This window comes from Scardinius erythrophthalmus (assembly GCF_964197995.2).
Source record: "Scardinius erythrophthalmus genome assembly, chromosome: 22".
NCBI lineage: Eukaryota > Metazoa > Chordata > Actinopteri > Cypriniformes > Leuciscidae > Scardinius > Scardinius erythrophthalmus.
The window spans coordinates 25,134,210-25,146,958 of record NC_138242.1 but is presented as its reverse complement, the minus strand read 5'-3'; the positions used below and the strand labels follow the sequence as shown (position 1 = coordinate 25,146,958).

General features: G+C 37.5%; 2 protein-coding genes across 3 annotated transcripts in view; both read left to right on the top strand.

Annotated features, from left to right (window-relative positions):
- The first annotated feature begins 2,267 nt into the window (after window positions 1-2,267).
- cox4i1l (cytochrome c oxidase subunit 4I1, like) lies at window positions 2,268-10,027 on the top strand. Its single transcript, XM_081352101.1, has 5 exons — window positions 2,268-2,423; window positions 4,832-4,925; window positions 5,143-5,304; window positions 6,705-6,836; window positions 9,754-10,027. The coding sequence occupies exons 2-5, from the start codon at window positions 4,832-4,834 to the stop codon at window positions 9,885-9,887; spliced, it is 522 nt and encodes a 173-aa protein (XP_081208227.1). The 5' UTR covers window positions 2,268-2,423; the 3' UTR covers window positions 9,888-10,027.
- Window positions 10,028-10,816: 789 nt separating this feature from the next.
- bcl2a (BCL2 apoptosis regulator a) overlaps window positions 10,817-12,749 on the top strand; it is a 45,785-nt gene continuing 43,852 nt past the window's right edge. Inside the window, exon 1 of one of the 2 annotated variants that reach the window (XM_081352851.1) lies at window positions 10,817-12,063. In XM_081352851.1, coding sequence (XP_081208977.1) covers window positions 11,509-12,063 — 555 coding nt within the window. In that variant the 5' untranslated portion in view covers window positions 10,817-11,508. The remainder of the gene's footprint in view (window positions 12,064-12,749) is intronic. The other variant, XM_081352852.1, reaches the window with a different exon arrangement.

The following is a 12,749-nucleotide window of genomic DNA, read 5'->3' as shown; positions in this document are numbered from 1 at the left end:
ATATTTTGCAAATAATTTTTTAAAAATGTTTTTGACAGTTTGTTTTCAGAAGTTTCAAAGAGTTAGTAAAAGAGTAAAGAAAAAGTTAAAACATTTTTATTTAAGTATCTATTTTTTATTAAGTAGGCTATTTATTTTGTATTAATACAAAACCTCATTGTATTAATTTATAATGTAACATTATAGAGTGACATTGTGTCAATAATCGTCAAGCACAGGTGACTCCGCGTGTTGGGAGGGGGCCCCCAAATCAAATTCTGCTTAGGGCCCCCAAAAGGCTCGGGCCGGCACTGTAAATTGCCGACCTACCTCAAATGAAAGTAGGCTAAAATGTCTGTGAGTTTGTCACAAAGTAGGCCTACTCTTTGCTTATAAATATAAATAAAATGTTAATAAAGTATTACAATTCGAATAATTAATAGTTAAAATTAGAATAATTTTTAACTGGCTGTCGCGGGTGGAATGAGGAAATCTTTCCAGGATTCAACAGTTGCTGCCAGTTGTAGTAGGCGTGTCAGGTCACATGACCTGCTAGTCGCGCCTAAAACCCGACATAAGGAAATATGCCTTGCTGTAGGCAGCCTACTAAAAAGTGAAGTTGTCAACGTAATATTTGTCTTGACAGTACCTTGTGGCTCCAGGATGTCGTTAAAGTATTTATTATTATTTATGTTTTTTTTAAATGGAACAATTAACTTTTTTAATCTAAAAAAAAAAAAAAAAAACGTTTGCAAATGTATTTTTGGTTTTGTAGCCTATAGCGTAATATCTGATACACCATGCTTATGGCTCATATATTATGATATGAATATGGAGCTCACTCACACTCGAGGAAGAAAAAACAAATTTTATAGACGATGGCCCAAACTGAGCAAAAATATAGGGTAGGCTATTTTATATGGCCAAAAGGTAAGATGAAATTCTGTTACATTGTAATGTAAATAAATGAGACCATGAACCGAATGTGGACATTTTTAAAAAGCCTTTTACTTGAAAAAAAAAAAAAAAACTACAGGGAAGTAGATTGTTTAGGGCATGCAGACTACAACAGATTTTTCAGATAAGTTTTGATCATGATCATGTCGATTTGGCTTATAATTCACGTTTCCAACATGATACTGTCTGCTTTACACGGTTAGTCTATATAAGGTTAAATCACTATATTTCTTTCCCTGTTAGTCAGGGCTGGCCCAATATGATTGAAAATTGTCCATGCCTGATTATTCGTAGACTACAAAACACCCATTATCAAATTATATTAGTTGTAGCTGCGTGTTGCCTGGCATGTTTTATGGTTTCAAAAATTGTAACAGTAGCAAACCCAGAAGAGTTGCCAGGTCTTAATTTGTACTTTAATATTCAAAGTTTACAGTACTAACTCAATGTGGTGTAGGCTACTAAACAAACCAGCAGACAATGCATTTACTGTAGTTAACCACTAATTGCTTTTGGTAAAAATAAAAATAATACGTGCAAATGTGCAGAACAATTAACTAAATAACTTTAGATAAACAGTATCTGAACACAAAATAGGATATTGATACATGGCGATACAAACTGATACATGGAGATACATGGAGAGTGAGTAAATAATGGCAGAATTTTCATTTTTGGGTGAACTATTCCTTTAACTCCAAGAAGAACTAGGCTATTCCACTATCTGTTATCCCGTTAAGACCTGCACGCTTCTAACAAGAAGACGCAACTGATTACTTTCACTTTAGACATAACCAACTGTGTTTAAGTAAACCCTGTGTGTATTTGACAGGATTTGCACAATCAGACGCAATTTAGATAAAGTCCATCGGGCGACTGTGCGCGCGCTCGGTGTGTGCGCGCTCAGGGAAAAAAAAAAAAAACACATGTCAGAACAACACGCGAATTAAATGTTTAACCGGCACGGCTTTAAAGCAAATGCAAATAATAAACTTTTGCGATTGCAAATAAGTGCAGTGTCACTCTAGCGCTGAGTTACCATGTGATGCGAATGTATGTCGGACCATAGTTTGGGGGCCCCTAGTGGCGGCGGGGCCCTTAGCAGTCGCTTAGTTCGCGGATAGGAAGTGCCTGCTGTTAGTAACGCAACATATAAACAGAAGTCAAAAGCATATGTCGAGACTACAACATGCTGGGCAAAATGATGTGTCACCTTCCTTGAAGGGAATCCTAGTCCTAGATGAAATACAAGTCTACGAAAAAAACAAAACTACAAAATAAATCGTGTCAGTCAGAATCAACCTGTAGCAATGGTGCGCGCGTTCATGTGCGCTTCTGGCGAGCCTGTTCCTGACTCGCGCTCATTGGTTCATTTGGCTGATAGCACCTGACTCGCAATCCACCCGTTTCTAACTGATCCATGAAACCATAAAGACAGAGCACGTAGGCAACTTCTTGTCGACAAGCTCAGACCATCATTTCTCAAGGTAAATTCATATGCATTTAGTTTTTAGTAGTACTAAATTGAGTAAATATAAATACTCACTGATGCTGCAAACGCTTTATTCCAGATGTGCATGAGATTAACTACAAAATTAGAGTTAAAAAGTTCCTCTCGAATGAGGGTAAAACATGCAAATGATGTCCTTAACTGGAACTACGCTACGCAATGTTTACATAGGCTACACAGCCTATTTCATTTAAAAATGATAGGCTACTACTAAATGATAATCCTCGCTTTTGGATAATGTGTAATCTTCCTAAAATAGCCTAGGTCTATTTACAGAATTTTGAACTTGAAATAACCTGTTGTGTGTGGACGAATAATTAATGTCATCGCATTTAATAGGCCTACTATATATTATTATTATATAAATACCTATCTCAGAATGTTTGCATGAGCAGTAGATCACTACAACAATTTTTGTCGTTTGCAGATATTGAAAGAATGCGCGCGTGATGATTTTATATTTAGATTCGTATTGTTTCACTTTGCTCGATATTGATGTCACGCCCCCAGTGAAGTAATTTTAGCGGCTGCAGAATATTCCACACTACGTGACAGGCAGCACATAGCCCACTTCTCCGACTCGTTTATATTTATGTGGCAGGTGCATTGATATGAAATGTGATCATTTACAATCAAAAGCATTTCGCTGCCCCTTTTAAGGTTTCGGACACGGACACCAATGTCATGAGCAAAGGCATTTCACATTCACATTTGCATTTATTAACCTCGCAAAAGCTCCATTCAAGATCATTGGCTGTGTCTCCAGTGAACTGGCTACCTTGACTGCATTTCTGGGCATCACAAGTGAAGGTTGAGCAGTCAGTCACATATGTGGTCATTTAGAATGCTCTTTAGGCATCCCTAACTCCAATATTACGGCTGTGAACAGGGTTCACTGTCATGGCAAATCTTAAAAAATTGGACTTTTAAAAATTTGATTTTGGTATATCATGGAAATGAATCAAACTAAAATCTTAAAAAGTCAAGGAAATGCCATTGACACTTCTATCACATTTGAAAGGTTTTGGGTCAGTAAGATGTCAGTAATCCATCTAGGATTTTTTTTTTATCTTACTGACCCCAAACCTTTAACAAACAAACAGTACATTATTTATTATGGTCACTTTTTATTAGAAGCAATAAAGACTTGCTGTTCTTTTGAACTTTCTATAGCTACATAAAAAAATCATAAAAAAAATTTATAAAAAATTCATGATTTCCACAAAAATATTTTCAGCTGTGATAATAATAAGAAATGTTACTTAAGTACCAAATATTAGAAATGATGATTTCTGAAGGACCATGTGACACTGAAGATGCTGAAAATTCAGCTTTGCATCACATGAATAGATTACATTTTAAAATATATTAAAATAGCAAATAATTATTATAAATTGTAATAATATTACTGTTTTACTGCATTTATGATCAAATATGGAATCAAAATAGCCCCACATCATCACATAGCCTTCACCATACCTAGAGATTGGCATGGAGTACTTTCCATAAGATCATCTCTCAATGCAAATCAAACCAGCTATTAGGCTAACTGAAATAAAACCATGCCAATCTCTAGGTATGGTGAAGGCTATGTGATGATGTGGGGCTATTTTAATTCCAAAGGCCAAGGGAACTTTATCAGGATGCATAGTATCCTGGATCCATGAAGTAACTGGCCTTTAAAAATAAAAATCTGCCTGCCTCTATGGGAATTTAACATAGGGGTGTCCAAACTTACGCACCCTGTATTTTAAGGGTTATACATTATTCATTCACAAAGAAAACTGGTGTCCTTAAAGGTTGGACGTTTCCTAATTTCTTTAATTAAGGCATTAAGTTCAATTTCCAAAAGATGATTTTTTATTCCTCTTTTTAGTCAACTTTAGCATGGGTGTCTAAACTTATGCATAGCATTGTATATATATATATATATATATATATATATATGAAGAGCCTCTAAGTGCCATCTAAAATTTCCTTCTAGAATGATCATTTTTATCAAGCTTGCATGTTTATGTTCAGTTATTTCACTTTAATGGCAATGAAAATTACCTATTAATTGTCATTAAAGTGAAATTACTGAACTTAAATATACGAGCTTGGTAAAAATTACCATTTTAGAAGGAAATTTTAGATGGCACTTAGAGGCTTTTGCATCTGAACTCTTCATATATATATATACATACAATGAATTGTGATCATATCTGATATAATCAGTGTGTTGCATCAGTACTTTTGGACTTGGTGGAAACTGTGGTAAAAGAGCAGATAGTTAGCTCCTATAGGTTTTGAGACTCCATTGTCAAGCCGATCCCTGTGTGACTTTCCTGAAAGCTTAATGAGTTGTCCATGAGTCCGGCCAATTCATGTACCCATTGTTTTTAGATGCTGGCTTCACGTGCACTGGTGCGGGGACTGCAGTCTGGATTCTGGAGGAGGGTGTCAACTTCATCTGGTGCCTGGGCTGCACATACTCACGGTGATCTATCTATCTATCTATCTATCTATCTATCTATCTATCTATCTATCTATCTATCTATCTATCTATCTATCTATCTATCTATCTATCTATCTATCTATCTATCTATCTATCTATCTATCTATCTATCTATCTATCTATCTATCTATCTATCTATCTATCTATCTATCTATCTATCTATCTTTGACTGTTCTTGTTCTGGTGTATTTGTCCTCAGATGTGGATGTGCTTGATTGCTCCGCTCCTCAGTACAACAACCGTCTGGACACTCCATTGCCAGATGTTCCATTTGTCAGAAATCTGAGTGCTGAACAGAAGAAACTCAAAGAAAAAGAGAAGGGACCGTGGACCCAGCTCACCAAGGAGGAGAAACTAGCCAGTAAATCTGCAGGGCTAAGGCTAACTTTTAGCTTTTTTTAATCTACCAACAACCTTAAACAAGTGGAGGCTAGACTTTGAACTTGGGTGTGGAGGAAACTGTTACTCACCTGAACTCACCTGAAAGATCACATTTGTCTTTACAGTAGCTGTATAAACATACTCATATATCATTTTTACTCTAAGTAGAAGTAGGTACTGTAAGGAAAATATGATATACAGAACCATTCAAATGTTTGGGGTCAATATATAAATAATACCCCCCCCCCCCCCCCCACACACACACACACAAACACACATTAAATAATTAAAAAACATATTTCACATTGTTATAAAAAAACATTTTCAAATAAGTGCTCATCAGAGAATTAATCCAAGAAAACTATTAAGCACCACAACTGTTTTCAACATTGACTATACTTACATTCATACTTATATTATTATACAATATGAATGGTATTTTAGACATCAAACCAGCATACAATTTCTGAAGGATCGTGTGACACTGAAGACTGGAGTAATGATGCTGAAAATACTGGAGTCATCACACGAGTAAAGTACATTTGAAAATATATTACAATATTACTGCATATTTGTAATCAACTACATTCAGCCTTGTTGAGCATAAGATACTTCTTTCAAAAACATTTAAAAAAATCTTACAGACCCCAAACTTTTGAACAATAGAGGATATTATATTATCACATTATATTATCTATTTTTAAAAGTATTATATCCTATTTTATTATATATTATATTCTCTTCTATTACCTTTTGTATTACTTTTACACACACACACACACACACACACACACACATGCTCACTTGCTACCAATAGAACTGATTCAGATCCTTTAGGATCCTTTGAATGCTCATCAAACACTTTGCGGAAACTGATCAGTTTTCTTGAGTAGGCATTAGTAGGATTCAGAAGGATTTTCAGATGGAGCAACAAGCCACCCCATATCAGTATGTCTGGCATAAATATAGTGATATTCTTTTTTTTATATACTGTATATTTCATATTTTTTATATTAGATTTTAAATCTATATAAGAAATATATCTATTCATTTAATACATATAATATTTATTTGCAGTTTTATATTCCTTTGTGATGTATAATAGATTATTTTTTACCTGGGTAAGATCCCTCAAGGCTAAATTATTAATATAGTAAATGGGTCATGGGTCTTGGGAATTATAATGCTAATGCCGGATATGCTAATGACGCTCATTTAGCCTCAGGTGTATAAAGTTCTTTACCACCAGATGGCAGCGTTGTCCAGCTGTTTGAGTTGAATAGTGGCAAACCTTGCCCTCCAAGTGTGCATGCAAGCAGGGCAAACAACTAAATCCAACTATTAAGATTCAGTCTGTGTGTGGTGTCTCTTTCTTTGCAGTATACAGACTCACACATGAGCTGTCGTTTCCAGAGATGAAGAAAGGCTCCAAAGAGTGGATGACTGTCCTTGGGGGCATGTTCTTCTTCCTTGGTTTCACAGGGCTGCTGGTCTGGTGGCAGCGTGTCTATGGTGGGTTTATATATGAATATATTTATACATATACATCCTCTAGTCTAAATGATGCTTAAAGTCACCATGAAATCAAAATTAACAATTCTTTTTTTTTTTGGGGGGGGGGGGGGGGGATATTGCAGTATGCACTTCTTTTTAAAGTCTATGTGCCCTCTTAATCTTTAATCAAAATAACTTCCCTTCCCTCTTGCAACAAGATCTATTCTCTGATGACGTGTTTACTGGCGTGAGGGCGAGACAACCTGTCAATCACATGAGATCACAGCATTAGCAAACGACAAAACAAACCGACAACCAATAAATTCCCAACGGACAAAATCAAGTCCCGCCCTACATTTTTTCTTGTTTGAAAAGCTGTTTCACTCAATATACATCACAATAGGGAAGAAAAGACTATCGCAACTTCCGTTTTATGCGGACTTTAATGGTTTTTGATTGCCAGAATATGGCGGGAAAGCTTTAAATGCTTGAATTTCAGGCATTTCTTCATTACTGATACGCTCTGGATACACTTTGATGTGGATTTAATTGTGTTGATGATTTATTTATTCATCCAATCAGAGTCAGAAACAGTCATTGAATCCAAAATCAGCATAACGTATTGGCTTCTGCTAAATTAAGGCTCAAAACCTCGCTTAGCATTTCCACTTGGATTTTGTTCTTTTTGCCTTTTCATTCTTATCCCTTTCCTCTAATGTGACCATCAGTTAGATCTCAGAGTACAGATCGCTCTGGTTTGAACGTGTCAGATGGAGGAATCAGTTCTGCCTTTTTACCTGCAGCACACACTCCCCCTGCATTCCCTCGGCGGAAATAATTGGACTTGGTTGTGTTTTGCAGTCAGCAGTTTAAAGGAGCGGAAAAGAGGGGAAAGATTTACGTGTTTGAGCCTGGGCTTCAGTTCAGGAATCCCTTTAGACCCAGCTGAACTTCTTCACGAATGATAGGAAGAATTCCAAGGCAGATGGGAAACAGTTGACATGTTTAAAACAGAATGAGTGTGCATTGTGTGTGTGTGTGTGTTTGCATAAGTGTGTGAGTGAGTTCTTGTCGGAAGCAGACGAGTCTCCTAAATCTCGGTCTCAGAAGCCCCAGGTCTTTGAGGAAGGAAGTCAATGCTACATCACCTCAGGAGAGACACAGTAGAGGAAAATAATGCAAGGAGGGAAAAAAACAGAGAAACTGTGAGAACAAAAGTTTGGTGAGGATCCTTGGGGGGGTGGAATAGTCAAAGTGAGAAAGGTATACAGAAGTCCAAAAGTCAGTTGTCGGTTGAGCGCTGGGTATTTCCCATATTGTCTGGCTCATGTTGTGACTTGAACAACTCTGCTCTTGGGCGCTCTTCTTCTAACTCATTAAGACTCATTTGAGGTTGACTTCGGCAATTGTCGGGATTCATTTATTTTTTTGGAGAGCCACCTGAGATACAGTCATGTCGCAGGTTTTTGCAGGCATCTCTGCCCCACGACTGCACAAAAACTGAAAAGAATTTCCTTCACATTCCTCGGGGCAGGTGCACAGACTCCACCTGGCAAAAAAATGAACTGTTTTCCATAATCTTTTTGATGTGTTCATGTGGTAGAAACTATACCGTCTGCCTTGAGGGGAGGTGAGGAGATGCCCTTGGAAAAATGACATTATATTAACCAAACACCAGATACACAGAGTCCAAATCGAAAAACTGGGATTCAAAATTTAAACCTGGAGACAAACAGAAAGTTGTACGATTTTAAAAAATGTACAACAAAGAAGTATTATTATAGCAATGTTAGAAATTTGCCTGTACATACAAAACAGATTTTTTTTGTGATGTAAGAATGAAAGATAAATCACATCAGAACTTTTGCATGTTTAATGTACAATTACAATGAAAAACCAGTGACATTTCAGAGAAAATTATGAAAATATATAAATATTTTATATATAAAATATAAATATCTAAAAATATAAATAAATGTTTATGTATATACTGTATATATATATGTTTTTAATTCAAATTTATTTTGATATGCTGTTAATGGTATAAAAATTAACAATAGATGTATTTTCTGGACTTTTGATCTCTACTGCATACCAATTTTCAATGCATCATTCTTATGATTTAGTTATGAAATAATATAGGCTCCATTACTGCAACCTTTTTTTGACCGAGTGGATTTGCATATTTATTTGCTCCATTTTTACATGAACCAGGTTTGTGATATTAGCAGATGTGTTTGTGCATGTTGTGCAGACACAATAGTTTTCTCTAATTTGTTTATTTCTTTGTCGCCTGCTCTTCGCCTGGAGGATAAAACCCCAGCAGAAGAGTCTGAGCTGGCAGGTGCTGCCCTCTGTTAGGACACTTAACTGCTGACTGTCTGGGTTTTTTTTCTGCTGACAGGTCTACAGTTCCACTGAGGGGATTTCGCACAATAACTGTGTCTTCCACAGCAACAGCTTTCCCGCTTTTTTAATTTAACGATTTATCAGAGTTTGTTTGGTTATTCTGCGAAATATATTAATACATACCGTTAATACATTAAGGGCATTTCGGAATAGTTTGTTGTCCCTTAAAGGGATAGTTCACCCCAAAAATAAAAAACATTTGTCATCATTTACTCATCCTCAATTTGTTCTGTTGAACACAAAAGAAGATATTTTGAAGAATGCTGGTAACCAGACAGTTGATGGCATTGACTTCCATAGTAGGAAAAAAATACTGTGGAAGTCAATGGCAACCGTCAACTGTCTGGTTATCAACATTCTTCAAAATATCTTCTTCTGTGTTCAACAGAACAAAGAAACTAATTTTATACTCACAGATTTGGGTTGATCAAATGATGACAATGTATGACAATGATGAACAATGTATTTAATCTAGAATTTCTCTAAATTCTTCATGTCACCAATTATGTTTTTCTCTGTTTGGCAGTGTATGGTGATGTTCCGCACACTTTCTCTCAAGAGTGGATCGACAAGCAGACGCAGAGGATGATAGATATGAGAGTGAACCCCGTCCACGGATTCTCTAATAAGTGGGACTATGAAAAGAAACAGTGGAAATAAATGCATTCTGATGTACTAATATGATGTTTGTATTAATGAGATGTTCCAAACTCAATAATGCTGTGCAACCGGCAGCCTTAAAATGTATACCTGTGTGAATCCAAATAAATGCACTGAATTAAACTCAGAGCTGCTTCAGTATTCTGGCTTTGTACTGTTTGTACTTTGAACAAAGCATGCGTGTTGGTACATTTAACCTGATACCTGACTACCGTAGAATTTAATATGCACTAACATGATTGGCTGGGGCAGGTGGAGTGAGAGAGTGTGTTATTGGCTGAGGAGTTAATCCAATCTCTTTTCAAGTGCCTAAAATGACTTGTATGACAAGTTAATTATAGAAGTACAAATATAAAATGTAGTTCCGCAGTTCTTCAAATAGTTTTAGATGAAGTCACACTGCTGTCACTGCTTGAAATGTCATGTCAACTACCCAATAGACACACTGCTAATTGCGTTCAACAAGTAGATCCATTAACCACTATAGGCAATTTAAAGGGTTAGGTAGCAGTTCACCCAAAAATGAAAATTACCCCATAATTTACTCACCCTCAAGCCATCCTAGGTGTATGACTTTCTTCTTTTAGCCAAACACAATCTATCTATCTATCTATACCAAGGTTTGAGCCACATTGATTGCACTGAACAAAAAACAAAAATACTGAGTTCCCCAGATAAAATGTGTTACAATGCTTCCTAGTTCCCCTATTGAAAATGTATTTGTCAAAATGAGCGAAGCTTGTACTTAAAGACATGCCTGAAGTATGGAGTCCTGAGGGATTAATGAAAAGCAGCTTTGACAAAGCTGAAAGGAATGAAACGAATTGCACTTCAAACACTAACCCAGACACCATAAACACTCTGCATCTGGACAGGCATAGTACTACGGCAAAAGAAATGAATGGTGTGACGTAGGAAGTGCCGCCCCCGAAGAGAGACTATCTTCAAACAGTATTCAGTTTCAACAACAGTCCTAGCGTTGCTTCAATGAACGCGCCTGTCTCGATGTCATTCGTTGGCGGTGACAGAGCACGCTTAATTTCTGCACGATCCGTGCCGCGCGTTGGAAAAACTGAATCTTGCCAAAAAGCGTGGAGATATACTTGTACATTTTTCATACAGAAAAAGTGCTTCTTCGTGCGCTGACTTGGTTGCTATTTTCTCTTCCGTCTTTCTGGGACCTCGAATGTCAGTGGAATAATTAGAAACACAGCGCTAGCTTTAACTCTCTTCTTCGGGCTCGTAACGTCAACGACGTCGCAAGGTTTTTTCTTTCTTCTCGCTATTGGCTGGTGGTTCACTGGAATATAAGCGCAGTGAGCCTGAGCTGTGAAGGGGCATTCCTCGCGCCGCAGCAACGGCCACTCTATCCATCATCGGCGCGCGCTGGACATGCAGGTTTGCAGACAGTTATGGCTATAAAGTTATAACCAATGAATGTGATACTCAGTCATATTATTTTCCTCAAAAATTCCATTTCAATGAGAGAAATCACGTCAGCGTGATGTGAATTTGAATTTTTTTCTTAGCCCTTCTCTGTGGGAGCCTTTTTTCCGTTACTATGTACTTCGAATAACCGACTCTTTACCGCTCGCGCTCGTTTTTATCCTGTTTAATAACGATGGCTAACGAAATTCGCTATGACAATCGGAATATTGTGGAGAAATACCTCAATCACAAACTTTTAAAGAGGGGATATGTATGGAAACTTCCATCTTCTGGGGAAGAAGATGACACCTTCAATAGAGGAGAGGGCTCCTCTCCAAACTCTGACAGGAGGAGGCTCCAGGCTCCCTCGGCCGGCGGGGGTAACAACTCTGAATGCCTGATAGCCCACCGGCTCACCCGTTCAGACCCTCATTTGAGGCTCTACCGGGTGTTACGCGAGGCTGGAGATGAGATAGAAAGGATATACCAGCGTGAGTTTGAGGAGATGTCCCACCAGATGGTATTTAGTCCCAATGCAGCGCAACGCAGCTTCTTAACCGTGGCTGAAGAGCTCTTTAGAGACGAAGTGAACTGGGGGCGGATCGTGGCTTTCTTCGAGTTTGGCGGGACCATGTGCGTGGAGAGCGTCAACCGGGAGATGGCGTCCCAGGTAGATAGTATTGCACACTGGATGACAGACTACCTGAACGGGCCACTGGAAAACTGGATCGAGGAAAATGGAGGTTGGGTAAGTTTATGGTCAAATGATCGCGTGACCTTTGCCCAGTCATTCATTACTTCATCTCTGCAGCTGAAGCTTAACATCATAACAACACAGTCTTATTAAACAATGCAATGTTGTTTACTATCACCTTTTACCAATCAAATTATTACTTTCTTAGTAAGGTTTGATTCTACTAAGGAGGGTCACAGCAGATTGCTAAAAACCCCATGACAGCAAAATTCAAGTTATTGTGCCTTTTTGCTTTGTGGCTTCTTTATCCAAGTGCACTCCTAAATACTGACAAAATTGGGAAATATACTGGGAAAGGGACTAAAATATTGATGATTTATCATGTAGGCTTGGCTACTACAGATTTGTGTCCAATCAAATTCTCTCTAGTAAGAGAAAGTCCTTCCTCCATATCACCCTGCAATTCATGTTTAGGGCTGTGATCTAGCTAAAGGCTATTGGATATTTAAAATATGTTTTGTCCAAACTTCCTGTTTCAGTAGAAAGTATGTTGTCACTAGGGAAAAAACTACACAACCGTAAAGTGATTCATGGGGTCTTTATGACGTTTTACATAGTTTCAGGCTCTAGTCTAAGGCAATGAAATGAGTTTAATTCATTGTGTCTGCAGTGTTATTTAGTAGAATGGGTTAGTTGTTTGAGTGGTACTAGTCTGGTTTGAGTTGAGTCAGCTTGGTTTT